Genomic DNA, 27,500 nt, shown 5'->3' with positions numbered 1-27,500 from the left:
AGCTGCTTATTAAGCACTTTGGGTTCAATAAAATACACACCGCTATGAGGTAGGTTAGCTTTGGTTTTCATATAATACAACATGTTAGTAAACATAAATCTTGTATAAACAAGGAACATTCTGTGCTTCAAAACATAGTGAGCTCACTACCTAGACAGCATTTTTGAGTAACACAGGCGTGTCAAGCACTAAGTTACCAAAAATGTTGACTAGGTAGGTAGGTCACTAGGTTTTGAGACACTGATGACTAAAAATGTTATCTAAATGGGCAGTTTCTTAGGTTTTAGATTAATAAATGCTGTATGGGAGGCACCACACTTGTTTTTGAGATTAAAATGCACCAAAAATGCTATACTATGATTTACTATGATGCCTGAAAATGCTGAATGACCCAAATACAGTCTTGGGAGGCACCTACATAGGTTTCGAGACCCCGCCTGAGTGTACATGCAGACAGTTTCTGTTTGTCTGTCGCTGGTCTGTTGTGTTTTATCATGTATAAATTGAATTAAGACCTTTGTGTATTAAAGCATGTGTGGTTTTGATCTGCCTTTAAGAGGCAAGATTGGGGATGTCACATCAACATCCTACTGAATGATGCATCACCAGGGAAACCATGCTGTCATATACATTGATCTGTATTAGATCTTGCAAACAATAAAACAATATTTATTCGGGTAAGAATGTAACTGGATCAACTACTTAATATTCAATTTAGTAAATAAATAAAATGTGTTATTTTATTAAAAAGTTGCTTTAGATGATGGATATGGGTTTTTAATCAGCCAATATTGATATATACAGTGCCGTTCAAAAGTTTGGGATCAGAAAGATTTTTAATGTTTGTTTTTTTTTTCTGCTCATCAAGGCTGTTTTTATTTGATTAAAAATCAGAAAAAAACAGTAATATTGTGAAATATTATTGCTATTTAACATAGTGGTTTTCTATTTTAATATAATTTAAAATAGAATTTATTTCTTTGATGCAAAGCTGAATTTTCAGCATCATTACTTCAGTCTTTAATATCACATGATCCTTTAGAAATCATTCTAATATGATGATTTATAATCAGTGTTGGAAACAGTTGTCCTGCTTTTGTTGTTGTTGTTTTTTTTTAGGAAACTGCGATACTTTTAATTCTTTGATGAATAAAACATTAAAAAGAACAGCAATTTTTAAAGTTTGAGGCCAGTCTTTTTTTTTTTTTTTCATTTGCTTGAAAGAAATTAATACTTTTATTCAGCAATGATCTGTTAAATTAATAAAAAAGTGATAGTAAAGACTAACATTGTTAGAAAAGATTTTTATTTTGAAAAAAATGCTGTTTTAACTTTTTATTCATCAAAGAATACTGAATAAAAAAAAAAAAACATTTTCCAAAAGAAAAAAAAAAATTAAGCAGCACAATTGTTTCCAACACTGATAATAAATCAGCATATTAGAATGATTTCTGAAGGATCATGTGGCACCGAAGACTGGAGTAATGATGATGAAAATTCAGCTTTGCATCACAGAAATAAATTGTATTTTAAAGTATATTAAAACAGAAAACTTTTATTTAAAATTGCAATAATATTTCACAATTTTACATTTTTCTTTCTGTATTTTTGATCAAATAAATGGAACTTTGATGAGCATAAAACTTAACAATCTAAATAAAAATATATATTTTTATATGTACTTTTAATAAAAGTAAAATATATTATTCATCAATGTGAAGGTATTTATCAGTCTTCTCACTACAAGTTTTAATACCACTGTGCATGGTCATGAAAATAAATGAATTTTTAATAAAATTTAAAAATTTCCTTTCATTTCCAATGTTTGTCTACTTATATATTGTGTCAGGTAATATTAGAAAATAAATACATGAAAATGAAATTGGGCAAAAAAGTCATGTAAATGATTAAATGGATCTAATGTTGAATATATATATATATATATATATATATATATATAATATATTATTATTATTATTATTATTATTATTATTATTTTATTTTTTTAATTTTTATTTATTTTATCTAGTTATGCTTCATTTCATTGGCCAGATAATCTAATCTAAAAATCTAATCAAAAATGTCAAAAACATGGAAATTCATTTGCCAGAAGTGGAAATCCTTTGTTTATTTGGTTGTTTTGGCATGTGTTGTGCTGGCCAGGTTTTTGACATGCTTTTACAATGCTCTCTATCGCCACGTACAATCCAGACTTCAAAACAAAAACAGTCGGATTCAGTTTGCTCTCATTTGGTGACCTAAAAATCAGGTCTTTCGCCGCAGGCCGGTTTAGCTGCTCTCTCACATCAATAAACACACGCCAACCGATTCCTCTCATTGCAAATGAGCTTTACAGCAAAAAGATCCAAAGTTCGCGACGGGTGGCAGCCTACACCTCGACTCGCAGGATTTGACCGAAACAAGAATATGAGAATTCTAAACCTCTTAAGCAACTCAAATCCAGTTGCAATGGTAAGGAGTCGAAATGAGCCTGTGATTCTGGATCTCTGCTTGATTGGAATTGGAACCTTTAAGAGTGTCAGATCTACTACCTCTGTTGAGCAATGGTGCGTTTGAGAAGATCCAAGACAAGAGTGAGGAATATGCGAGAGGTGAGGGTGGAATAAGGCAGGAAAGGATGTTGATTGTAGTGTTTCTCCTTAGAGGGAGAGAGAGAGAGAGCACAGCCCTGTACTTCCTGAGAGAGATATCTGAATCATAACCTCTCTTTCTTTTTCCCTCCTCCCTTCCTCTCCATATTACTTTCGCTCATTTGTTCATCAAATTATATTTGTTCCCGTGTGTGTGTGTGTGTGTGTGTGTGTGTGTGTTTTGCTACGTTAAAAGAAAGGCTGCTGTTTTGGATGACAAACATGAATTGAAAACTGAAATGTGTTAACATTCATATAGGTCAATGATTTGACAAACAGTAAAAAATAGAATTGTTATATATTCTATAACTTGTATTCCACATGTTCTGTGGTGAACCTGCAGTTGAATTTAAAAGTTTACATCCACTTGATTCTTACTACTGTGTTGTTACCTGAATGATCCACAACTGTGTTTTTTGTTTGTTTGTTTTGTTTAGTAATAGTTGTTCATGAGTACCTTGTTTGCTCTGAACAGTTAAACCGCCTGCTGTTCTTCAGAAAAATCCTTCAGGTCCCACAAATTCTTTGGTTTTTCTGCATTTTTGTTTATTTGAACCCTCTCCAACAATGGCTGTATGTTTTTGAGATTTGTCTTTTCACACTGAGGACAACTGAGGGACTCATATGCAACTATTAAGGAAAACAATGCATTAAGAGACAGGGGGTGAAAACTTTTGAACAGAATGAAGATGTGTGCATTTTTCTTATTTTGCCTAAATATTACATTTTTTCATTTAGTACTGCCCTTCAGAGGCTACAGAAGATACTTGCGTGTTTCCCAGAAGACAAAATAAGTTAAATTCTGATTCTGATCTTCAAATTCCAAAAGTTTTCACCCCCCAGCTTAATGCATTGTTTATCCTTCTGGAGCATCAGTGAGTGTTTGAACCTTCTGTAATAGTTGCATATGAGTCCCTCAGTTGTCCTCAGTGTGAAAAGATGGATCTCAAAATCATACAGTCATTGTTGGAAAGTACTCAAATACACAAAAAATGTTGAAAAAACAGAATTTGTGGGACCTGAAGGATTTTTCTAAAGAACAGCGCACAGTTTAACTGTTCAGGACAAACAAGAGACTCATAAAGAACTATAACTAAACAACAACAACAAAAAAACAGCTGTGGATCATTCAGCTAACAACACTGTATTAAGTATTAAATGTATGTGAACTGGGTCATTTTTATAAATTCAGCTATTATTTTCTCTTGTTGACTATATATAGATGATTTTTTTTTAATGTGAAATATTTTATTCAGGTCTGTGCTGAATAAAAAGTAGCATGCATTTTGTATGATCTCTCTTATTTTGGTAAAAAAAAATCATTTTGCAGATATCTATCTAAAAATATAGAAAACTTTTTGTTGGGTCACTGTGTTACAGCCAACATTCAGTCATCATACATTTATTTATTTATTTATTTATTTATTTATTTTTAATCATATTATAGTGCATTTTTATGACATGGCAAGGTTAGTTTAGGTAGTCAAATCGAATAGCCTCAATAAAACCTCATGATATTCATCATAAAAAAAAGCATTCTACCATTAAATGTGTTTTAAAACATTTTTGGAAATAATGGTTTAGGACGTATACATTTGCATACTGCAAATGTAATGTTATTTACTTTTTGTTTGGTGGTTGCACTACTTGACATTTATCACAACCCTTTAAACCAAATAAGTATAGTATTCCATAAAAGCCTGGATTTTAAGTCATTTTTCCTTTTCGTCATTCTGGAACATCCTCATTTGTCACTGACCAATGTTTATTTAGAGTCGTGTCTCTTTGCCCCTCCAGAACTCTCCGCTGTTCCAGTACTTGCAGGATCTAGGACACACAGATTTTGAGGCATGTTCTCCCGTTTCTCAAGAGGAGGAGCCAAACGCTGGTGGAGTGGAGGCACAGTTTCCTCAGGATATCCTCGCTTCTCACAGAGTGAGTGTCAGCACTTACATTTCCAATACTCTAATAGTACATACAGCAACTACAGTCTCTAAAGACCCTTGCCTGTTTGATGAAAGTACTTAATCCTTGGAAAAAACGAAACATTTTTGTAAACTTGAGCTGTGTTGCTTGAATGAACGGAAGCGGATTAAATGCTAATCTCAATACTGTTTTGTAACCAGCAGCTTTTGAAATACATCGAACGGTCAAATTAGAACCAGACGGATCTAATATGAAATATTCTGTGCGTAAGAATAAAATTATGGTCATTATTTATATCCCAGCTTTTTTTTTTTCTAAACCTGGATGACATTATGTTCAATGTAACACTAAAAAAGTAGTTTAGCAGAATGTTCACACTGCACTTTTAGTGTTAAATGAAAGTGGATGGGAACTTAGACTACAAAGTGCTGAAATGTACATTTTTAGACATTGAATTAAAGTGATAGTTTACCCAAAAATGAAAATTCTCTCATTAATTACTCACCCTCATGTCGTTCCAAACCCGTAAGATATTTTTTCATCTTCAGAACACAAGTTAAGATATTTTTGATGAAATCCAAGAGCTTTCTGACCCTGCATAGAAAGCAACACACAGGTTCAAGGCCCAGAAAGGTAGTAAGGACATTATTAAAATAGTCCATATGACATCAGTGGTTCAACCTTAGCTACGAGAAGACTTTTTATGGGCAAAGAAAACAAAAATAATAACTTTATTTAACAATTTCTTCTCTTCCGCATCATGGTACTCTTGTAAAGTAGTTTGAAGTAATTTAATTTGAAGTAATTGGATATCAAAAATTATTTTTACATAATCATTTATTTTTATTGGGAGTACACATTCTCCCTTGTCTCAATTAAAAAAAACAAACTTTACTAAGCATGTGTTGAATAAGTATCATCTCTCCACATTGTTTGTAATTGGGGGGGAAAAAATGAGTTACAATTGGCTTTTGTTACAATAGTCACCAGTGTGAAACTGTGAAGGCCGGTTTCACGGTCACCTCAGGAACGGGAAGTGATGAATGACTGACGAATTGTCCGGTCTTGTTTGGGAATGTGCTGTAATTCCACTCAGTGTGTAAATAGAGCTCATTCCTTTGTTTCCACACTTTATTTTAGAATTTATTTGGATCGTTTCCACAGAGAACATCATTATTGTCTTTAGTTTACACAGTTCAGGCTGTCCCTGTTTGTGTTCCCAGTCTCACACACACACGCACACACTTTCTATTCTTTAGTTGCCTGACACACACTCAAAGCATCTAGAATGTGAGTCCTACAGCAACGGAATACTAAAGACGTGAAGAAAGAAAAGAAGACAAAACGGGCAAAACCTCCTCAGTGTGGGAGCCTGAATGCACATTATACTTTGCTAAAACTACAGTCACTTTCTTTCTGATTTACAACATGCTTGTTAGGACATTTAAAGATATAACACCTGAGGTTTGCTTCTTTAAATGTTTTGTATTCTCAGTAAATTTCTTTGTTTTCGGGGGAATGTTTAGTATGTAGGCTAAAATGTTAAAAACCACAGACATGTGGTTTGTGTGATCATGACCCAGACAGGAATCAATAATCGGGTCTGCGGACTGTTGTAAGCCTAAAGCTGTATATGAAACATGATGCTCTCCAAGGCCACATTTATATGTCAAAAATACAATGAAAACTGTAATATTGCAAAATATCATTACAGTTACTAAAACAACTGTTTTCTATTTGAATATATTTTAAAATGTAATTTATTCCTGAGTTTTTAGCAGTCATTCGTTCTTCAGTGCCACGTGATCTTTCAGAAATCATGCTAAGAAAACATTTCTTATTGTTATCACTGTTTAAAACGGTTCTGCTTAATATTTTCGTTGAAAAGCATTGATGTGATAAACAAGTTAGGTCAAAAGTAATCAAAAAGTAGGCTGATTATATTACTTAAAATGTGTAGTGTAATGGATTACATTACTAACTGCAATTTTTGTCTCCTTGGTTGATGTATTTCTTATTGGAAAAGTATGTTTGAAACATTTTGGCATATTTGCTGACGTCACAATGATGTTATTGCTAGTTAGTTGCAGGTAGGTAGGCAGGTATTGTTTTATTGACTGAAAAAAAAAAAGTGCAGGATAAGTTTGATGTACTGTGTAGGCATACTCACACAAAATGTTTTCTCCCATCCATCCTGAGAATTTAGAAATGGTAATTTCTGTGCCATGACAAGTGTTAAGTCATTAAAATATGGCTGCCCACATTCACACATTAACAGTTATTCAGTATTCAGTTGCTCACAGTCTTGCTCTGATGAGCGATAGCATGAACTATGTTGGTTTTTCCTCACAAATCTAGTGTGCTTTAGGCATTTGTTTGTGTGTTTTTGCAGAAGGGTGGTGTTTGGAGGCTGGTTGATGCTCTGCGCAGTCTGAATCCTCTGCATCGAGACAGCGCCACCCGCTGGCAGGAGCAGCAGCTGGTGAGAATGAAGCTCAACATATAGCTGGATTTCAGTCCTGTAGAAAATACGCATAATCACAGAAATATTTTTGACCACAAAACCAGTCTTAAGTAGCATGTGTATATTTGTAGCAATAGCCAACAGTGGGTATGGGTCAAAATTATCCGTTTTTCTTTTATGCCAAAAATCATTAGGATATTAAGTAAAGGTCATGTTCCATGAAGATATTTTGTACATTTTCTAACCTAAATATATCAAAATTTAATTTTTGATTAGTAATATGCATTGCTAAGAACTTCATTTGGGCAAGTTTAAAGGCGATTTTCTCACTATTTCGATTTTTTGCACCCTCAGATTCCAGATTTTCAAATAGTTGTGTCTCGGCCAAATATTGTCCTATCCTAACAAACCATACATCAATGGAAAGCTGATTTATTTATTATGTATAAACCTTGATTTAAAAAAAAATGTATCCTTATGATTCGTTTTGTGGTCCAGGGTCACATTCAAGGGGGGAATGGTTGTTTGGTGGAATGCAGGGTTGCCAGATCTGCATAAAAAAAAACCCAGTCCATTGGCCAGTCAAAATTAGCCTTGTTTGACAATTAAACTGTCCCAAATTCTAGCGTACCCAAACTCTAAATATGCAAGTCCCACATCTAAAATATATATTTACAGTCATTGTAATGCACAATACACAATTTTAAAACCTGAAAATCACTATTATTAATCATAAACACAGTTTGTTTCATAAATAATAAAATCATCTTGTGTTAAGTTTAACAGCCAGTGAACAAAATCATTTGGTAAGGGTGGAAATCCTTTATTTTGAATCTGAAAATGAACTATTTACAGTAGTGCAAAAATTACGAAAATAAATGTTTCTAAATATATATAAAAATGAAAATAATACAAGTATAAGCACTTGACAGATGTGTTTATGAGAGAGAGGTTATATATATATATATATATATATAACGTATATGTAAACATATCCAAAGTACAGCAAAAACAGTAAACTTATTGGATTATTGAAATATTTTTACTATTTAAAATAGCTGTTTTCTATTTGAATATATTTTAAAATGTAATTTATTTCATGATTTCAAAGCTGAATTTTAGCATCATTACTCCAGTCACATGAATCTTCAGAAATCATTCTAATATTCTGATTTGCTGCTCAAAAAAATTAATTTTATTATTGATGAAAACAGCTGATTAGATTTTTAGAATTTGTTTCAGGTTTCTTTGATAAATAGGAAGTTCTGAAGAAGAGCATTTATCTGAAATAGAAATCTTTTGTAACAATATAAATGTCTTTATCATCACTTTTGATCAATTTAAAGCATCCTTGCTAAATAAAAGTATAAATTTTTTTTTTTTTTTTTTTTTTTTTTTTTTAAGTTATACTGACTCCAAGCTTTTGAATGGTATAGTGCATAATATTACAAAAGCTTTTTTTTATTCATCATAGAATCCTGAAAAAAATGTACTCAACTGCTTTAAATATTGATAATAATAATAATAATAATAAATATTTCTTGAACTGCAATTCAGCATATTAGAATGATTTCTGAAGGATCATGACACTGAAGACTGGAGTAATGATGCTGAAAATGTAGCTCTGAACACAGGAATAAATTATATTTTAGAATAGGCATAAAAATGGAAAAAAATAGACAATAAACTTTCTATTTTTTATGTATTTCTCAGTTAAAGCTTCTATATAAAGTAAGTTTTGTTAAAAGTAACTTATTTTTTAGTTTCACTTACCTTTTAAATAACATGCTAGACATTTCATCTCCAAATGGATTTGCTTAATACAACTGATAATAATCAATTTATTCCAAAATCTGTTTGATAGAACTGAGTTTCAGAGACCAAGGTCCTTTTATGCATTAAAGTACAGAAACCTATTATTGCTGCAAGGCAGTGGGATGATCCGGTAATTACATTGATTTGCTGCCGCAGAAAGATTGTGTTCAACTGTGTTTGTTTTCCCGCAGGACGCTGCCTTCCGCCAGTATTCTCTGCGCTGTCTGTTATCTCAGGATGTGCTGTTGCAAGAGGATGTTGAGCTGATCGAGCTTTTGGATCCAAGTGTGCTCTCTCTGGGCTCCACTGATACCGTCTGCCCATGTGCCAGCACTGCTGTCCCAGCGCCACGCTACCTCTCGACACCTTCTATATGGTACAAACCCACATCGATACCAACAAAAACACCTTAGTACAATCAGCTTGATATGTAACTGGCGTGTTTCTTTGTGACAGGGATGTTTCTGTTTTGGTCGGGCTGCTAGCTGTCCTGATCGGCGTGTGCTTTTCGTACCCTGACCACGAGCGGGCTCTGTGGCTGTGTGTTGTCCTGGTGTGTGTCACGTGTGCATGTCGCGGTCGGTCTCTGTGGCACAAGGCCGTCCTACAGCGTCGCGTCCAGTCTCTGGCCGTCCAGCTGGAGGGTTTGGTGAACAACAGCCGAGCGCTGACCAGTCTTTCTCGCAAATCACTGCGACTCATACAGGAGACGGAAGTCATCTCACGAGGATTTACCCTGTAAGTGTCATCGCACACACACACACACACACACACACACTCAGAGTCCCCAAACACTTTAGTCACATCTTATTTTATGTTATATGATGTTATGTATGGAAGCTTAGTTCCACCAGAGAATAAACATATCAGAAAGATAATTGTGACTTTATATCTCATGATTATGATCTTAAAATTCAGACTTTTTTCTCAAAATTGCAAGTTTATGTATACGTTCGTTTATGCATTTCCAAGGAGTCATAAGGGTAAATTTGAAATCTGAAATTGAGATTTATACATCATAATAAGCTCTCCTCTGATGTATAGTTTGTTAGGATAGGACAATATTTGGCTGAGATACAAGTATTTGAAAATCTAAAATCAGATGGGGCAAAAAGAAAAAATCAAAATATTGAGAAAATCGCCTTTAAAGTTGTCTAAATGAAGTTCTTAGCAATGCATATTACTAATTAAAAAGTTTAGTTTTGATATTTTTACGGTAACAAAAAAAAATGCATAAAAAAAAAATTGTTAATTATGACCCATGCAATGTATTTTTTGGCTATTGCTACAAATATATTACCCGTACTACTTAAAGGAGAAGTCCACTTCTACAACAACAATTTACAGATAATGTACTCACCCCCTTGTCATCCAAGATGTTCATGTCTTTCTTTCTTCAGTCGTAAAGAAATTGTTTTTTGAGGAAAACATTTCACCTTTTTCCTCCATATAATTGACTGCTATGGTGCCCCGAGTTTGAACTTCCAAAATACAGCTTAAATGTGACTTCAAACGATCCCAAATGCAGTTGTAAACAATCCCAGCCGTTGAGGGACAAAGTACGATTGGAGTTTTTCAACATATCCTAACTGTCTTGAGCCAGAATACACAGAGTTCAGGGAGAGTAAGACAGGACGAGCGTTTGACATTAAAAAGTATTTAAATGGTATTTTTTTTTAATGAAAATAACCGATCATTTCAGCTAGACAAGACCCTTCTTCCTCGGCTGGGATCATTTACAACCGCATTTGGGATTGTTTAAAGCCACATTTAAACTGCATTTTGGAAGTTCAAACTTGGGGCACCATAGCAGTCCATTATATCGAAAAAAATCCTGAATTTTATTCCTCAAAAATCACAACTTCTTTATGACTGAAGAAAGAAAGACATGAACATCTTGGATGACAAGGGGGTGAGTACATTATATGTAAATTGTTGTTCTGGACTTCTCCTTTAAGACTGGTTTTGTGGTCCAGGGTCACAATTGCTAGCTTACATCTCAAAATACATGCTATTTTTTTTCTGGGTTTACATCTCGTAGTTTTTACTTTTTTCTAAGTTTACATTTTCTCAGAGATTAACCTTTTTTTAAGACACCTGACCTGACTGCACCCACATTTAGAATTTTGTGCATTCTAGATGTAAACTAACAGTTCTAACTTTTTTTTTTTCTGATTTCTGAATTTATAACTTACAATTGCGAGATATAAACAATTATGAGAAAAAAAATGTTGAAATGACAAGATTCTGAGAAAATTGAGAGATGTAAATTTGCCATTGCAAGATATCAACTCACAGTTATGAGAAAAAAGTCTGAATTGTGAGATATAAACTATAAGTATTTTTTAAGAAAAATTGTGATTTTTGAATTTTTTTTATTCCGTAGAGAACGTAAGCTTCCATGTTGCAGTGTTTTTCAGTTGGTTGAAATTTTGTTTTGTGCATGACAATTAGTGATTATTTCTTTATCTGTTTTGTATTATTTTTGCAAACTGGTTTTTAGTTGTTTAAAGCTGAAGTGTGTGACTCTTTTCAAACTGATTTCCTAAACACTCCATTTTAACGTCATTCAAACCAGCTGAGTAAAATTCTGGTTAACGTGACATCATGAATGGCAAATTTATAGATTACTTTAGAATTTGGACATTAATCTGGCATAGGAGAAGGTTTTTTCTAAAAAAATATTACATACTTCATTTTTACATTTTTATTTTATTTTAACTATATTCCTGTTTGGTATGAAATTTATTCGATTTAATTGCTCCATGTTATTATTTCCGGAGTTTTGGAGAAGCAGTTCAATTTTGCATGACTTGTAGTTTTGAATGTTCCTCATTTTGAGTAGAAATATGAGCTTGAATCACTGCGAATTTCAGCACTTAGAATTTGACATCTTAAGCTGTTTTTAAAATGCAGGACTACTAACTTGGCATGCCATATAAACATTTAGTATACATTTGTAATTTTGCAAAGAATGATTCTTTATTCGGGCTCACCATAAAAATGACAAAAATAGTATATATATATTTTTTAAAGTTTAAAAATAAGTATAATGCATGTGTGTTGTTACTGGCATGTCCTCTATATAAATGAATACCTCTTATGTATATTTGTGTATGTTTAAATATAGATTTACTAACTTAGTTACATATAAATGAGATTTGTGTGCATTGTGTGCCCTGTGGTGTGCATGTTAAGTATAATTTGTCTTTCACTAGATACAGAAATATTAGATATTAGAAATATACTCTACCATTCAAAAGTTTAGGGTCAGTGAGAGTTATTACTTCAAAGAAATTCCTTCTGTTACAAAAAAACAATAATATTTAAATTAAATTAATTTTTAAATTAAATTAAATCAATTAAAATTAAATTTAAAAAACAGTTTTCAACATTGATAACAATTACAACTGAAGCCTGAAGTAATGGCTGCTGATAATTCAGCTTTCAACCCAGAAATCAATTATATTTAAAATATATATTGAAATAGAAACTATTATAACATTTCACGTATCATTTATTATTCTTTCAAAAAAAATCACGCACACACACACATACAAATCTTACTGACCCAGACTTTTGAACTGCAGTGTATTAGTTTGTCATTATTCATGTAATTTTTGTGTTCTATGCGTTACATTTGTTACATAGTGTTAGTCTAGTAGCATTATATGTGTTGTATGTGATGTGTGTCTGCCCTGATGGTTCTCGGACGTCTGCACAGTTGGATCACGTTTCACTTGTCAAGTTTACTCGACAGGGTGAGTGGCGCCTGTCCCTTTAACAGGGCGGGGCAGCTTCGCAACCAGCAGCTGATTGGTCTACGGAAGGCGGCCTATCAGAGTCTTCGCTGCGCGTTCCGAGCGTCTCGCCTCGCCACATGCGTCATGCTCAAGTCATATCCTGATCCAACAACATCAATTGTGATCAATAGAATTTAACAATGTGATTTCTTAACATTTAATACACTTGGTCAAGTCCTTGACTGTGTTTTACATTTCCACTGAACTCGGAGATTGACAATGTGACCAACTACGTGTCCACCGTGCCAATCAGAGAGCTTGGTCTCGGTTTGGGGGTGGAGCATCTTTCTGACGAGCAGGCGCAAGAACTGACCAATGATTACAGTCTGCCTGCACTCAAGGTATGAAAACTCAGTGTTGATTAGGGCTGATATGGATGAACATCTTGATGTTTCGATTGTTATTAGTAGTTGCATTAACAAAATTATTATGAGTGTATTGTAAATATTCAATATATTGCCCATCCCTATTGTTGACATAAACGCATGTTATTCTCTTCAATAAACATTGATTGTTTTGCAGATGTTGTTCCAGTTGTGGGTAGGGCAGAGCTCAGAGTTTTTTCGGCGGTTAGCTCTGCTGCTGTCACCGGGGAGGGAGGAGCTAGACACCAGGCCCAGCCCCCTCACGTACAGCAGCGTCCCATTGATTACTGACTCTCTTCATCGCACCCTGGCCGCTTGCCTCGGTGAGCTTCAACGCAGCTATGATTTCCATCGCTACTTTGAGACACATCACCAGTCGCTGCCTGCAGAAAGAAATGGACGCGCTCAACAGAAGTGTAGAGAGCTCAATTCTCTGCACACGTCTGTCCGCAGTTTACAACTTCACCTGAAAACGCTCTTAAATGAGTAAGCACTTCTTAGTGTTTGTTGTTATTAGGGCCCAATCCCAAAGGGATTATTATTTTTTTTATTTGTTTCAATGTTTGGGGGGGTTTTGGGGCCCTTAATATACACAAAAACTCTTGAAACTTTCCACACATTGTGGAATCTGTGGCCATCAGGGCCGGACATAGTTTCACATGGGGAGGTCCACATACTTGATTTCCAAACTGCCAGAGGGTTACTGTAAATGTAAATGCACTGTTTTCCTGATGCCAAAAGGGTGGCGACTGTGCTAATGGCTTGGGCCCGTCATCGCTGCTTGCAGCTATATTTTTTTTAATATGTTTTATACACTACCATTCAAAAGTTTTTGAACAGTAAGATTTTTTTATGTTTTTAAAAGAAGTCGCTTCTGCTCACCAAGCCTGCATTTATTTGATCCGAAATACAGCAAAAATAGTAATCTTGTGAAATATTTTTACTAGGGCTGTCAAACGATTATACGCAAATTAATCACATACAAAATAAAAGTTTGAGTTTGCCTAATATATGTGTACTGTGTAATTATTATGCATATATAAATACAAACATTCATGTATATATTTAGGATATATTTACAAATATATCTGTTTATTATAATGTCTATATGATTTATCTTATATGTAAATAAAAAAAAATTGTATATATCATATTTCTCTTAAATATATACATTAATTTGTTTGTATTTATATACATATACATAATTACACACAGTACACACACACATATATATTAGGCAAAATCAAACTTTTATTTTGTATGCGATTAATCATGATTAATCATTTGACAGCCCTGTTTTTTACTACTTAAAATAACTGCTTTCTATTTGAATATATTTTAAAATGTAATTTATTCCTGTGATCAAAACTTGACTGGTACTGGAAAAAAAAAAGACATACAGTGCACAAACTATCCCAGTTATTCTACATTTTACTGTAGAATAAGCTGATGAACCTGAAGTTGTAGTTGTTTTAAAAGTTTAGGAGGGTTTTTTTTTCCTTATAGAGTCATAATTTTGGAGGATGATCTGGAAAAGTTAATGGTTGCTAAGGAGACTGAAGAGATGACGTGTGCGGGATATCAGGAGCTGAAGGAGCGCCTCCAGCTGCTGCAGCCACACATGCAGGCCAGCACCTGCTGCTGGGATGACACACTCGCGCAGGTCGACCGCATGCTACGCCGAGTCTCGAACTGCCCAGGTCAGAGGTCATCCTCTCAACCAATCACAGCACGCTGCTTTGGAATTTAAATGAATCACTATTTTGTTTCATTTTGTGCTAATCCATATTAAACTCTGTTTTAGTGTGTTCTTGAAAATATTTAATTTCAGTTTAGTTATAATTAGTCCTGGACAACGATTAATCGCGATTAATCGCATCCAAAATAAAGTTGTTTTTTTTTTGTTGTTTTTTTTAAACAGTTTTCAAATATCTTTTTTCATTGTGCACTCCAGGTAATCTCAATCAAATTCCAGTTGGGTTTTTTTTAAATTAAAAATAACTAAAAAATACAGCTAACTAAATAAAACACAATAACAATAATATAATAAAAAAACATTTATCTGAGTTATTTTGCAAATAAACTCCTCATATAAACATAACATATTTTTCTTAAATATATACGTGCATGTGTGTGCATTTATATATACATAATAAATATACACAGTACACACAAATATATTATGTACACAAAAACTTTTATTTTGGATTCGATTAATCATGACTAATCATTGTCCAGCACTAGTTAGAATTTAGTATAGTCCTAGTCCCAAATGACACATAAATTAAATTTGAGACATTTTAAATCATGTAAAATTTAAAAATTCATGATTTATAGGGTACAGTACTCTTACAAGAGTAGTTTACCCAAAAATAAAAAAAAATCATTGTCATTATGTACTAATAAATTAATACTTTTATTAAGCAAGGGCCCATTTAAAAAAAAGTTTTATGCAGTTTTATGACCCGTTTTCAAAATTTATAATACTATTATTAATAGTTAAGCAACAAATCAGCACATTGCAATTGTTTCTGAAGGATCATGTGACACTGAAGACTGGAGAAATGATGCTGAAAATTCAGCTTTGCATTACAGAAATAAATTACATTTTAAAATATACTGTAATAATAAAAAGCTCCTTTAAATTGTAATAATATTTCATGATATTACTGTTAACTCTATTTTTGACTAAATAAAGGCAGCCTTGTGAACATAAGAGAGTTCTTCCAGAACATTACAGATCTTTATTATTAGTAGCGTAGTTTAATTTAATAGTTTTATAAAAAAAAAAATTGAAACCTTTCTTTTATTGTAGTTTAAATATTCTTGACAGTGTCACAAATCCTGATAAATGGGTAAATAACAACCATAAGACAACAGAAAACATATTGTAAGTACGATTTTGTACAGTCAGCCAGTAATTATTAGTCATGTGGTTATTATAGAAAAATATTTCACTGCAGAAAGAATTGGCTAGTAAGAACCAAGAATTGACCAATCAAAACAAAAAATATAGCAGAGAGCTTTGCCACAGGGCAGTATGCCCATATAAGTATCTATGAGCTCTCTGAATGACGTCCTCGCCATATAATAGGTGCGTCAGCCTTTGTGTGTTTCTCTGGTAACACTGTGTGTCTTGGGATATTTTTAGAGTTCCTTATTCAACTGATTTCCCTCCCTTGAGTTATTTTAGGGAGCTTTAGGGAAGTAGGAGGGTAAAAAAGGACAGAGAGAGGGATGCGGTGGGTGACGTCCTTTAGAGAATTAGGCCACAATGCACAAATGATGGTCGTGTGACGCCCAGCGTCCGTATTATGACCCCTCTCAGGGCTGTTGGTTTGAATGTAAGAAGGTCAAAGTTCAGTTATGCAGTTGTCAGATGTATTTTTGCACGTCTACACATGGATGCCAAACAACAGCAGCTATTTTTAGGGAATAACTTCATTACTTCCAGTATCCAGTAATGCATTTCAGCGGCCATTACAGGCTGGAACAGATTAAAAAAAAAAAAACAGGATATGAAAATATGACTCCAAATATGTGTGTAAAATATGAATATGACCTCATGCCAGCCATTTATTTTATTTTATTTATTTTATATATGACATTAGCAGATATTTATTTGTTATAAATTTGAACCTGTATGAACTTTTTAACTGGAATCAGTGTTGTTTTCTATATTTATATACATTTATTTTCTATATATTTTTTCTATAAATTTCTTGTCAGGTTTTATTTTGGCCTTATTAATAACAATGACGTTTAATTTCAATAGATTTTAGTGCGTAAAATCTAGAAACCGAATTTGTCCTGTGTCATTTGTTGAAAGGGGACACATTAACAGGATACTGTGTATTTTTGTGTGTTCCACAGAGAGTTCAGATCAGCCAGAGGAAACGGCTGCCCCAGATCCCCCTCCTCCTGCCCCCATTACACACATACAGGACAGAGACCCTGTCCCAGAGGAACAGGTACTGTGTCTGTGTGTGTGTGTGTACTTTCAAGCATGAAAGAATTATTAGCATCTGTATTATTAGTGGTGTTTATGGCAAGCTTTATTTTTATTGTTGATGTGGGTCAATGACATGATGCTCATTTTATCTATAAATCTATTCATTTATTCAAAAAGACCATAAATACAGTTTATATTTACACATAATTAGAGGTCAACCGATATTGGATTTTATCCGATGGTTGGACCACACTGGCCGAAACCGATTAATCGACTGATAGTTTTTCAAATGGATACTGAATGGAAAATAAATAGTGCTCTATTTAAAAAAAAAAAAAAAAAAAAAAAAAAAGTAGCCTACTAAACCATGCTTTGTAAATGAATACAAATATTAATTATATATTGATCATTACAGTTCATTGCTTATCAAAAGCAACTAAAAATTTTAAAATATAACAGTAAATGCTGAAATTAACACACTCTAACAAGGAACAATACTTCTATTCTACAGCTTTTATCAATCTTAATATTCATATTGTATTGTGGACTCATATTGTAAAGTGCCACCATTACATCAACAATGAAGCTAAAGATGGCCATCTTTAAATATCTACACAAAGGCCACAGTATTGAAATTGCATACATATGGATATTGTGTACTTTCACAATTTAACTGCTTCTATTCTAGAACTTTTGTGGTTATCTAATCAAAATATAAAAATATGTTAGTCACACAACGGGCAAAAGTTCAGCACCGCATCTAAAAGAACTCGCAGCTATCCGGTATCACACACACTGGACGCGTCGCGTTCAATTCAAGCGGCGGTCTACAAGACTTTATTTGATCACCAAATGGGCAAAAGTTTACTGCTGTCCTTTCTCCACTAATGCAGCATCTAGCACTGAAACCTTGTTGTAATTGTTAGAATAGTCACGAATCAGCGATCCCCATGTAAAACTGATGCTGTCAAAAACCAAACTCGCCCCAGTCGGCCTGAGGCCGAGTATGAAATCACTCATAGCTCCTAAACCGTCACTCGCAGGCTCAAGTGTCTTATGTTGCTGGAATCCTTGGCTCATAGATTTTTTTTGCAAAACCTACGTTTGCAAACTAGTCTTAGGTTTTTTTGCCCGATCAGAACCAAATCAGTACAGTAAAATTATCTGGAGTGAATATCAATAATTATCAAAAAAAGTTGAACTTTGATTCACCGTTGCAAAGGGACACTAAAACATTCGAAATTTAGTGAAATTCCTATAACTCCTGAGCGGTTTGGTGAATGTCTTCACCAAACTCAGAATGCATACAGTCATGTGAAAAAGTTTGGACACCCTATTGAATTCCATGGTTTTCCGTATCAGGACATCATTAAAAAAAACTGGTCCTTGGCTGGTCTTAAAATTTTGAAAATAAAACCTCAGATGAACAAAAACACATGGGAAATTGCACCGTGTCATTATTTACTGAACAAAAATAAAGCCAAAATGGAAAAGCCATGTGTGACAAAGTTAGGACACCCTTACTGTTTACATTGGAATTAAGAGGGTAAATAACAGTCAAGCACTGCTAATCAAATACCTTTGATTAACTGATCATCAGCAAGTCTGAGCGCCTCTATAAAAGCATAAGCTTTGGCAGTTTGCTGGTCTGGAGCCTTCAGGTGTGTGTTAACACAATGCCAAGGAGGTAAGACATCAGCAATCATCTTAGAGAAGCAGTTGTTGCTGCCATCAATCTGAGAAGAGTAATACGGCCATTTCCAAACTATTTGAAGGTTATTCACAAGTGGAAGACATTTAAAACAGACACCTCTCCTTCCAGGAGTGGACGTCCCAGAAAATTCACCCCAAGATCAGACCGTGTAAAGCTCAGAGAAACGGCAGACAACCAAAGAACTACACTTCAGACTCTACAGGCCTCAGTTAACATGTTAAATGATAAAGTTCATGACAATACCATTAGAAAAATATGGGACAAAAATGGCATGTTTGGAAGGCTTGGCAGAAGAAAGCCTCTTCTATCTAAAAAAAAAACATTGCAGCACAGTTTAGGTCTGCAAAGTTGCATCTGAACAAAACACAAGTCTTCTAGAATAATGTCCTTTGAACAAACGAGACCGAAGTGGAGATGTTTGGCCGTAATGCACAGCGCCAAGTTTGGTGAAAACCTAAAGAGCATATCAGCACAAACACCTCATACCAAAAGATAAGCATGCTGGAGGAGGACTGATCATTTTGGGCTTGATTTGTAGCCACCTTGATTTGAAAGTCCTGGGCACCTCACAGTCATTGAGTTGGCCATGAGCTCCTCTGTATATCAAAGTATTCTACAGTCAGATGCGAGGGCATCTGTCTGACATCTAAAGTTGGGCCAAAATTGGGTCATGCAACAGGACAATGATCCCAAGCACACCATCAAATCTACAACAGAATGGCTGAAAAAAAAAAAGAATCAAGGTGTTGCAATAGCCCAGTCCAAGTCCAGAGGTCATCCTGACTCAAATGCTATAGTAAGAGCTGTGCATAAACAAATGCCCACGAACCTCAATAAACTGGAGCAACGTTGAAAAGAAGAGTGGTCCAAATTCCTCCAGAACGATGTGAGAGACCGATGAAGTCACACAGAAAATTAATGCAAGTTATTGCTGCTAAAAGTGGATCTACAGGTAATTGACTCATAGGGTGTCCTAACTTTGTCACACATGGCCTTTCCATCTTGGCTGTATTTTTCTTAAATAAATAATGACACTGTGTGATATGTCATGTGATGACGTTTATCTAAGGATTTATTTTCCAAATTTTAAGACCTGCCAAGGACCAGACAATTTTTTTTTATTATGTCCTGATACAGAAAACCATGAAATTCAACAGGGTGTCCCAACTTTTTTACATGACTGAAATGTCAGAGAAAAAAATTGGAGAGATTGGCCATTTGGTGGTGCTATAAAAGAAGAAGAAGAAAAAAAAAAAAGAATGGCTATAACTATGCAACCATTTGTCCTGTCAACATAAAAATCACTGTGCAAGACCTTGGTCCAAAGTGCCTCAAGTGTCTATAAGGACATTTACGTGTCTCAAAAAAACATGGTGAATTCTGTGGGCCTATTTGACTCATGGCCCAAAAGGTCTGTGAGAAATTTGAAAGAAATCAGCCACTGAGGAGGCCGTAAACAAATGTACTTTGCTCAGTTTTTTGCACATACACGCAATGTTTGTGTCATGATAGTACTCATTCCGGACAACTTTTCCTTTAGAACCACTGCTGTCAATCAAATGGTTTGTTAAATAATTGAGAAAATGTAAAAAACCTACTTTTGCGAACTAGTCAAAACCCTGTAAAGCCAAAAGGAAAACTCAAAACCACAAAACCATTTGCGACAGGTGATTTTAAACAAGGAGAGCAGACCACAGGTGCACTATAATGGTCATAAGTGTAAAAAAACATATTTCTATGGCAGATTACCTGTATTTGCCAAAATGCTTTTTTCCAGTCATTGATTTAGGTGGTTACAATATGTAATGCCTTTTTCCATATTTGCTTAAATGCCTTGAAGCCCTTGAACCTCAGTAATCACTGCTTAATAATACTGTTTATTATTTGTTCTGAATATTTAGTAACACTTAGTTCAGAAAAATGTTGTCATGGTGTCATCCGGTGCAATGATTTAAAAAAAAAAAAGTTCCACTAATAAAAAGTTTGACAAGGAAATAAATAACACTGAAAAAATAAGGAAAATTAAAAAATATATATATATATATATATATATATTGTTTCTTTTTACTTGCCATTTTAGGCACATGTATTTTAAACTAGGTTTGTTTATTCATTTATTATTAAATTATTATTTATCATTGACTCGTACAAGTATTACATTTCAGCATGACAAACAAGCAGCACTCATATTTTTGTCCAAATGAAGTTCAGTTGTTTATTGTTTGGAGTTATAGTGCTTGTTATTGTTGTCATCAACATTTTTTCACTAAGAACTTTAGAATTTCATAGATGTAAATTTTGGAACAAAGCAAAACAAACTTAAGATTTCTGTGTTGTTATTATCAGATATGCAGAGCGATTCATAAACAGTGAGATTTGTGGTTAATTGGGATTAAAAAAAAAAATGCTTTTCTTGGCCAGGAACTGGAGGCATATGTCTCTGACTCTGACTCTGAGACAGAGTGGAGAGGGGCCACGGATATGCTGTCACCATGGGAACTGGAGCGCCAACGTCGTGAACGTGAAGAGTCGAGACGTGTTTTACTCGAACTGAAATCCGTCCTGGGAATCCGAACGTCAGATGGAGAGAGAGACAAGCGCAAGCTTCTGCTGTTCAATGAACAGGGTAATACATGCACAAATGCACACTTGGTTCTTACATACTACAACAGAATTTAATGTTTTAGTTTTTTTTTTTTTTTTAACCGCTGAATTTAAGTGGTTCAGACTGTTTTAGTTCATACAACAGCAGGGCTGCAAAACGATTAATCGTGATTAATCACTTTTAAAATAAGTGTATGTTTACATGCTATATGTGTGTGCTGTGTATATTTATTATGTACAGTATATAAAAATGCATTTAAAAAAAAAAATTGTATGTGTATATATATTCAATACTCACATTCAAAATAAGTTTATTTACATACTACATGTGTGTGCTGTGTGTGTGTGTGTGTGTGTGTGTGTAAATATATATATATATATATATATATATATATATATATATATATATATATATATATATATATATATATACAGGGGTTGGACAGTGAAACTGAAACACCTGGGTTTAGAGCACAATTAGTATGCCGTTTGGCCTCCTTTTGCAGCCAATACAGCATTATTTCATCTTGGGAATGACAAATACAAGTCCTGCACAGTAGCCAGAAGGATTTTGAGCCATTCCTTTCGCAGAACAGTGGCCAGGTCACTATGTGATGTTGGTGTATGAAAACATTTCCTGACTCGCTCCTCCAAAACACCCCAAAGTGGCTCAATAATATTCAGATCTGGTGACTGTGCAGGCCATGGGAGATGTTTAACTTTACTTTCATGTTCATCAAATCACTCTTGTCACCAGTCTTGCTGTGTGTATTGGTGCATTATCATCCTAATACACGGCACCACCTTCAGGGTACAATGTTTGAGCTATTGGGTGCACAAAGTCAACCTTCACACTCTGCTCTTATTGGTGGAATGTGCGATCAGTAAAGACTGGCCACCAGGCTGCATAAATATAGCCATGAAACCTCCAACACTATATTGGCCAGTGTTTCAGTTTCATTGTCCAACCCCTGTATATATATATATATATACACACATACACAAATGTATTTAAACATTTTTTATGTATATATATTTATACTTGTATATAATTTGTTATATATAAATATAAATACTTTAGATATAAATCTAACATATTTTTTCCTTAATATATACATGTGTGTTTATATATACATATTAAATATTAAATATACACAGTACACACACATATAGTATGTAAACAAACTTTTATTTTGAATGTGATTATTATTTGCGATTAATCATGATTAATCGTTTTGCAGCCCTATTACAACAGTCCATTTCAGTTAAATTAAAAATGACTATTTAAGATATGTATCTTAATAATTTTTCTTGGACAATAATACTAATTTGACAGTGCAAACCAGCTTAGCACATCAGTTCAGACCGTTTATTTCAATAAACTCGTAAAAAAACAAAAAACAAAATCCAACCCATTTGAGCAATCACTTAGTGTTCACACATTTTTACGGCAGTTTTTCACTACTTTTTTGCAGTGAAAAAATGTATACTTCTCAATTTTAGTTTTATTTATATACTATATTATGGTGTTTATTGTATTTTTGTTATATTATACTGCTTTTAAATATTTTAATCTTAATATTTTCAGTTTTCAATTTAGTTTTAGTAATTTTATGTGCTTTTTATCATTTTTTTTTTTTTTAAATTAGCTTTTTTCAGATATATTTTTTACATTAAAATTTATTTATTTATTATTTGTTTTAGGTTTTAGTAAACTTATTTCAGGCAACATTTTTCATTTTTAAGTTTTATGATTTTCATCATTCACATTTTTCTATTTTATTTTATTTCAATTCAAATGTAAAAAAAAAAAAAATGTTTGCTTAATTATTTTAGAATAAACCTGGGTTTTTAGCTTTTGTTGCAAACTTACTTTATCATATAGATTGACTAATTTAACCTTTTTTTTTTCTACAGTCAAGTGTTTATGGAAGCCAGTTTCCACCACTGAATACAAAATAAAAAAAAGTTATTGTGATTTTTTTTTTTATCTCGCAGTTCTGACTTTTTTCATCAGAATTGCGTGGTATAAACTTACAGTTGCATGTTATAAAGTCAGAATTGCGAGTTTATATCTGACAATTCTGACTTTATTTCTTAGAATTGCCTTTTTTTTCTTCTTAGAATTTAAATGTTTTTTTTCAGAATTGTGATTTGAGAAAAAAAGTCTGAATTGTGAGATAAAAAGTCGCAATTACCTTTTTATTTTTATTCAGTGGCAGAAATGGGCTTCCAAAAACTACACTTTTTAACGTCTTTTTTTGTCCTTCTAGCTGCTCTGGCTCCATTTGCTAAGGACGCATCACAAACAGACACAAACTCTTTAGAATCGCATATTTCTTCAGAATCCATGACTACCACAGACAACCATGTTTCCCAACAAGGAGAGGAGAATGAAAGTGAACAGCAGACTGAAACTCTTAGTGAGGCGGAAGGAGAGAAAGATTCTGTTACTGAATTTTGCTGTGGAAATTCTGATGTAACTGGGGCAGCTAAAGATACCACCGAGGAGACTGCGGAGGAAACACAGCTCTTCCAATCAGACGGGCTCATAGATGACGGGCATGATGGGACACACCCACTCACACCCAGAGTGCCCACTCTCTCTGTGATTGACAGATTGACAGAACTGCATGGCTCAGAAGCGATCAGTTTCAGCTCCGCCCTGGCCGCCCAGGTAGCAGCGCGCTCGCATACGTTCACACACATGCAGGAATGCACCTACGGGGACTCGGAGGAGGAAGCCGAAGTGACGTCACCACCGACAAGAGATAGCGAGGAGGACTGAAACAGCAAGATATTTATTCTCATCCTTTTGGTTGTATTTATTGAGCTTGATTTCAGGTCACAGACATCATTGGATGTAGCTGGTGTGTGTGTGAATCTGTTTTTGGTACGTCTCCGTTTTAAAGTGTTTATATTTGTGTGTGTGTGTTTGGGGGATTTATGTTTCATGTGACATCCCACGTCCACTCTCCTCATGACAGGCCTCAGGTACAGACTGGCACATGCTAGTACACAAAATAACAGACCAAAACCTAAACATTAATACACACTAATACAAACTCACATGTGCAAAACTATGTCCTTGGCCATGTCCTGGTTTTAAACACTGTAACAGAGGTCCTACACAGAATAACCAAAACAAGAAATACCTAAAAAGCCCAACAAGAACATGTTTGAGTCACATTTGACCCCAATTAAAGTAAAAGAAAAATGAAGTGTGTTTTAGTACACTTAAGATTTTGTGTATTGTCACATTGCTTTAATAACAATTAAGCACTCCTCCCCTAAAGTCCAATCTTTTTTTATTGCAACACAAAATAAATAAAGTTCTTTCATGACAGCTCTCGGAAGGTTTTAGCATGGTAATGTACATGACGATGTTAATGTATTTGGTCTTGGCGGAATAGATCTGCTACGCTGCTGAATTGATACTGCTGTCGTAGATTATTGCTGCTGCTGCTGCTGCTGCTGCACAAGTAGCATATATAATAACCCGTAGCAGATCTATACAGGTGGAGCTGGGGAGGTGGAGGGTTTTGGAGGAACTAACCAGGCATTTAAATATAAAGCAGCAAGCTTATTGCCTGCGTATGCAACATGAATCAGCTTGTGCCAAGTGTCTTAGCACTATGAATATCATCAGTTTGCGTTAACGAACCATCAGCCTGCGCCATCTAGAGTTTCATGACAGAACTTGACATTTGTTCTTAGTGTAATGAAGGAAATACTGTACATTTGGGTATATAATGTCAAGTAAACAATGCACAAAATCTTAATTGTTCCAAAAATAGGCTTTCTTTTAGCTTTTAAGATTTTGGGGTAAAATGTGACCCTGGACAACAAAACCAGTCATAAGTAGCACGGGTATATTTGTAGCAATAGCCAACAATATGGCCAATGTATGGGTTTCTTTTATGACAAAAATCATTAGGATATTAAGTAAAGTTCATGTTCCATGAAGATATTTAGTAAATTTCCTACTGTAAATATATCAAAACTTAGTTTTTGATGATGCATTGCTCAGAACTTCATTTGGACAACTTTAAAAGCGATTTTCTCTATTTTCAAAAGTTTTTGCACCCTCAGATTCCAGATTTTCAAATAGTTGTATGTCAGCCAAATATTGTCCTATCCTAACAAACCATACATCAGTGGAAAGCTGATTTATTCAGTATAAATGTTATAGATGTCGTATAAATCTTTCAAATTCAAATTGACCCTTATGACTGGTTTTGTGCTCCAGGGTCACAAATATGTCCCATGCATGCAATTCAACTCATTAATTACAACAAAAAAGGCAAAGTTAATACTCACAACCTCCTGGATTGCGGCTGGTTTGTTGTCCTACAAAAGACAGCATCTTTCCTGCAGTGAAGCCTCCATTTTGTACCTTTGTTTTTGCGAGGTCGTTCTTCAGGGAAATAAATAGCTGCCCTGATTTCATTTCTGCATCAAACTTTGACAGTTTCTGTTTAGGCACAGCTGGAGTTTAACAGGGTTATTGCTTCAAAGTAATTACAAATTTCCCTGGTGAAAAAAACAGCGTCTGCTGGTGGGTATGTTTTGATGCTGGAATGCTGGTTAGGTAGGTTTTGATGCTGGTTTAAGCTGGTCCTTTGCTGGTTTATGCTGGTCCTTTGCTGGTTTATGCTGGTCCTTTGCTGGTTCATGCTGGTCCTTGACCAGCAAAAACCAGCAAAGGACCAGCTTAAACCAGCATCAAAACATACCTACCAGCATATGCTGTTTTTTTCACCAGGGTTGTTTACCAGTTTCAAGCTTTCAAACTGCCTGAAAGTGATATAATTGGATTTTCTTATTGTTTCCCTCAGATTTTCAGTTCAGCGTCTCAAGTAAGCACTTAAAACATAAAACCACAAATCATCAGGTCCTTATTAATGATTTTCTTTAATAATGCTCAAGGCTCCCTCAGCCTTTCAGACAAACCCCAGTTTTAAACTTAACCCCCCCTTTCAACTCTTAACACTGTGGAAAAGGTACCAAGCTACAGTTGAACTTGCCTTAAACAACGTTCCCTTGTAAGGACTGTTGCACTTTACAACTACAGTTACATGTTATAACGAGACTTAGAATGTTCATGACAATGTTGATAAAGCCAGAGAGCAAAATCTTAAATATAACAGTGTTTATGTGTGAATTGTATTCTGTTTTTATGTCTAACGTTCGTAATTAATTTCCCCCCCATGCATATGCATGATTCTCAAACAATCGTCTTGGCCATGACAGAGACTGTCTCCGTGTGTCTGTCCTCACTCAACACCAGTTTTGCCTTTTCTAAAGGTTAAAGTTTTTCCTCAGTCCAAAAGTGGCAATCTTGCATTTCATTTGTGAAATAAAGTACATGTACATATATGTGTTTGTCATTTGTGAGGTGAATCAACGCAGTCGACGCCAGATAAGAAACACATACCATTAGGAGAAAGTTACTGCCATCTATTGGACAATATTATAATTATAACAACTACAACAATAATTGTTTTTTTATTGTTGTTTAAAACATGACACATATTTACAATTTTAGACAATTTGAAATATAAAAATATATTTAATATTTTAAATAATATATGTATTATTTATATTACATATCACAATACATTTTGAATGCTCTTTTATTATACATACACATTATGTATACATATACATTATACTTTATTTTAATTATACAAAAATCGAATCTAATATTTTTATTATATTGTAAAATATGACCCGGACATTGCGTTAGGTGAGATTCACACAAAAGGTGTCATAAAGAACATAGTATACCAAATTGCAAATAAACAAATTCTATCGTTATTATGAATTTAATGTCTAAAACATTATGACTATATAGCAACTTTATAAAATACGCTTTGGATATTTAAAAACACATCTGCACTGTCAAACATTTTGTGTGAATGGATTTCCATCATTAATATTCCGCTTGCCACTCGGCTTGTTTTATGAATATTTATTATATAAAATGACGTTTGCCCATTGGTCTTATCTGATTGGCTAGGAAGCAGAACGCACTAGTTAGCTGACCAATTAAAAAACGTTATAGCGAATGCATGTTCATGAATATTAATTAGATTCCTTTTCTGGAAGCTCTAAACAGAAGCGTCAGCGCGATCTAATTAACATTAATGAGGTAATTCTTCGCCATAGTAGGACGCTTGTAATTTCGCATTCCGCGTCACGCA

General features: G+C 34.2%; 1 protein-coding gene across 1 annotated transcript in view; it reads left to right on the top strand.

The window, feature by feature from the left end:
* Positions 1-26,673, top strand: part of vezt (vezatin, adherens junctions transmembrane protein) — a 26,975-nt gene extending 302 nt beyond the window's left edge. Inside the window, exons 2-12 of the mRNA XM_051108566.1 lie at positions 4,449-4,586; positions 6,970-7,059; positions 9,048-9,232; positions 9,313-9,594; positions 12,617-12,756; positions 12,855-13,000; positions 13,182-13,510; positions 14,531-14,724; positions 16,898-16,995; positions 21,112-21,316; positions 23,568-26,673. Of these exons, the coding sequence (XP_050964523.1) occupies positions 4,449-4,586; positions 6,970-7,059; positions 9,048-9,232; positions 9,313-9,594; positions 12,617-12,756; positions 12,855-13,000; positions 13,182-13,510; positions 14,531-14,724; positions 16,898-16,995; positions 21,112-21,316; positions 23,568-24,082 (2,322 nt within the window). The 3' untranslated portion in view covers positions 24,083-26,673. The remainder of the gene's footprint in view (positions 1-4,448; positions 4,587-6,969; positions 7,060-9,047; positions 9,233-9,312; positions 9,595-12,616; positions 12,757-12,854; positions 13,001-13,181; positions 13,511-14,530; positions 14,725-16,897; positions 16,996-21,111; positions 21,317-23,567) is intronic.
* The last annotated feature ends 827 nt before the right edge of the window (positions 26,674-27,500 follow it).

This window comes from Labeo rohita, chromosome 4, assembly GCF_022985175.1.
Source record: "Labeo rohita strain BAU-BD-2019 chromosome 4, IGBB_LRoh.1.0, whole genome shotgun sequence".
Taxonomy (NCBI): domain Eukaryota; kingdom Metazoa; phylum Chordata; class Actinopteri; order Cypriniformes; family Cyprinidae; genus Labeo; species Labeo rohita.
The sequence above is the reverse complement of the archived record's forward strand: the minus strand, read 5'-3'. Positions and strand labels throughout refer to the sequence as shown.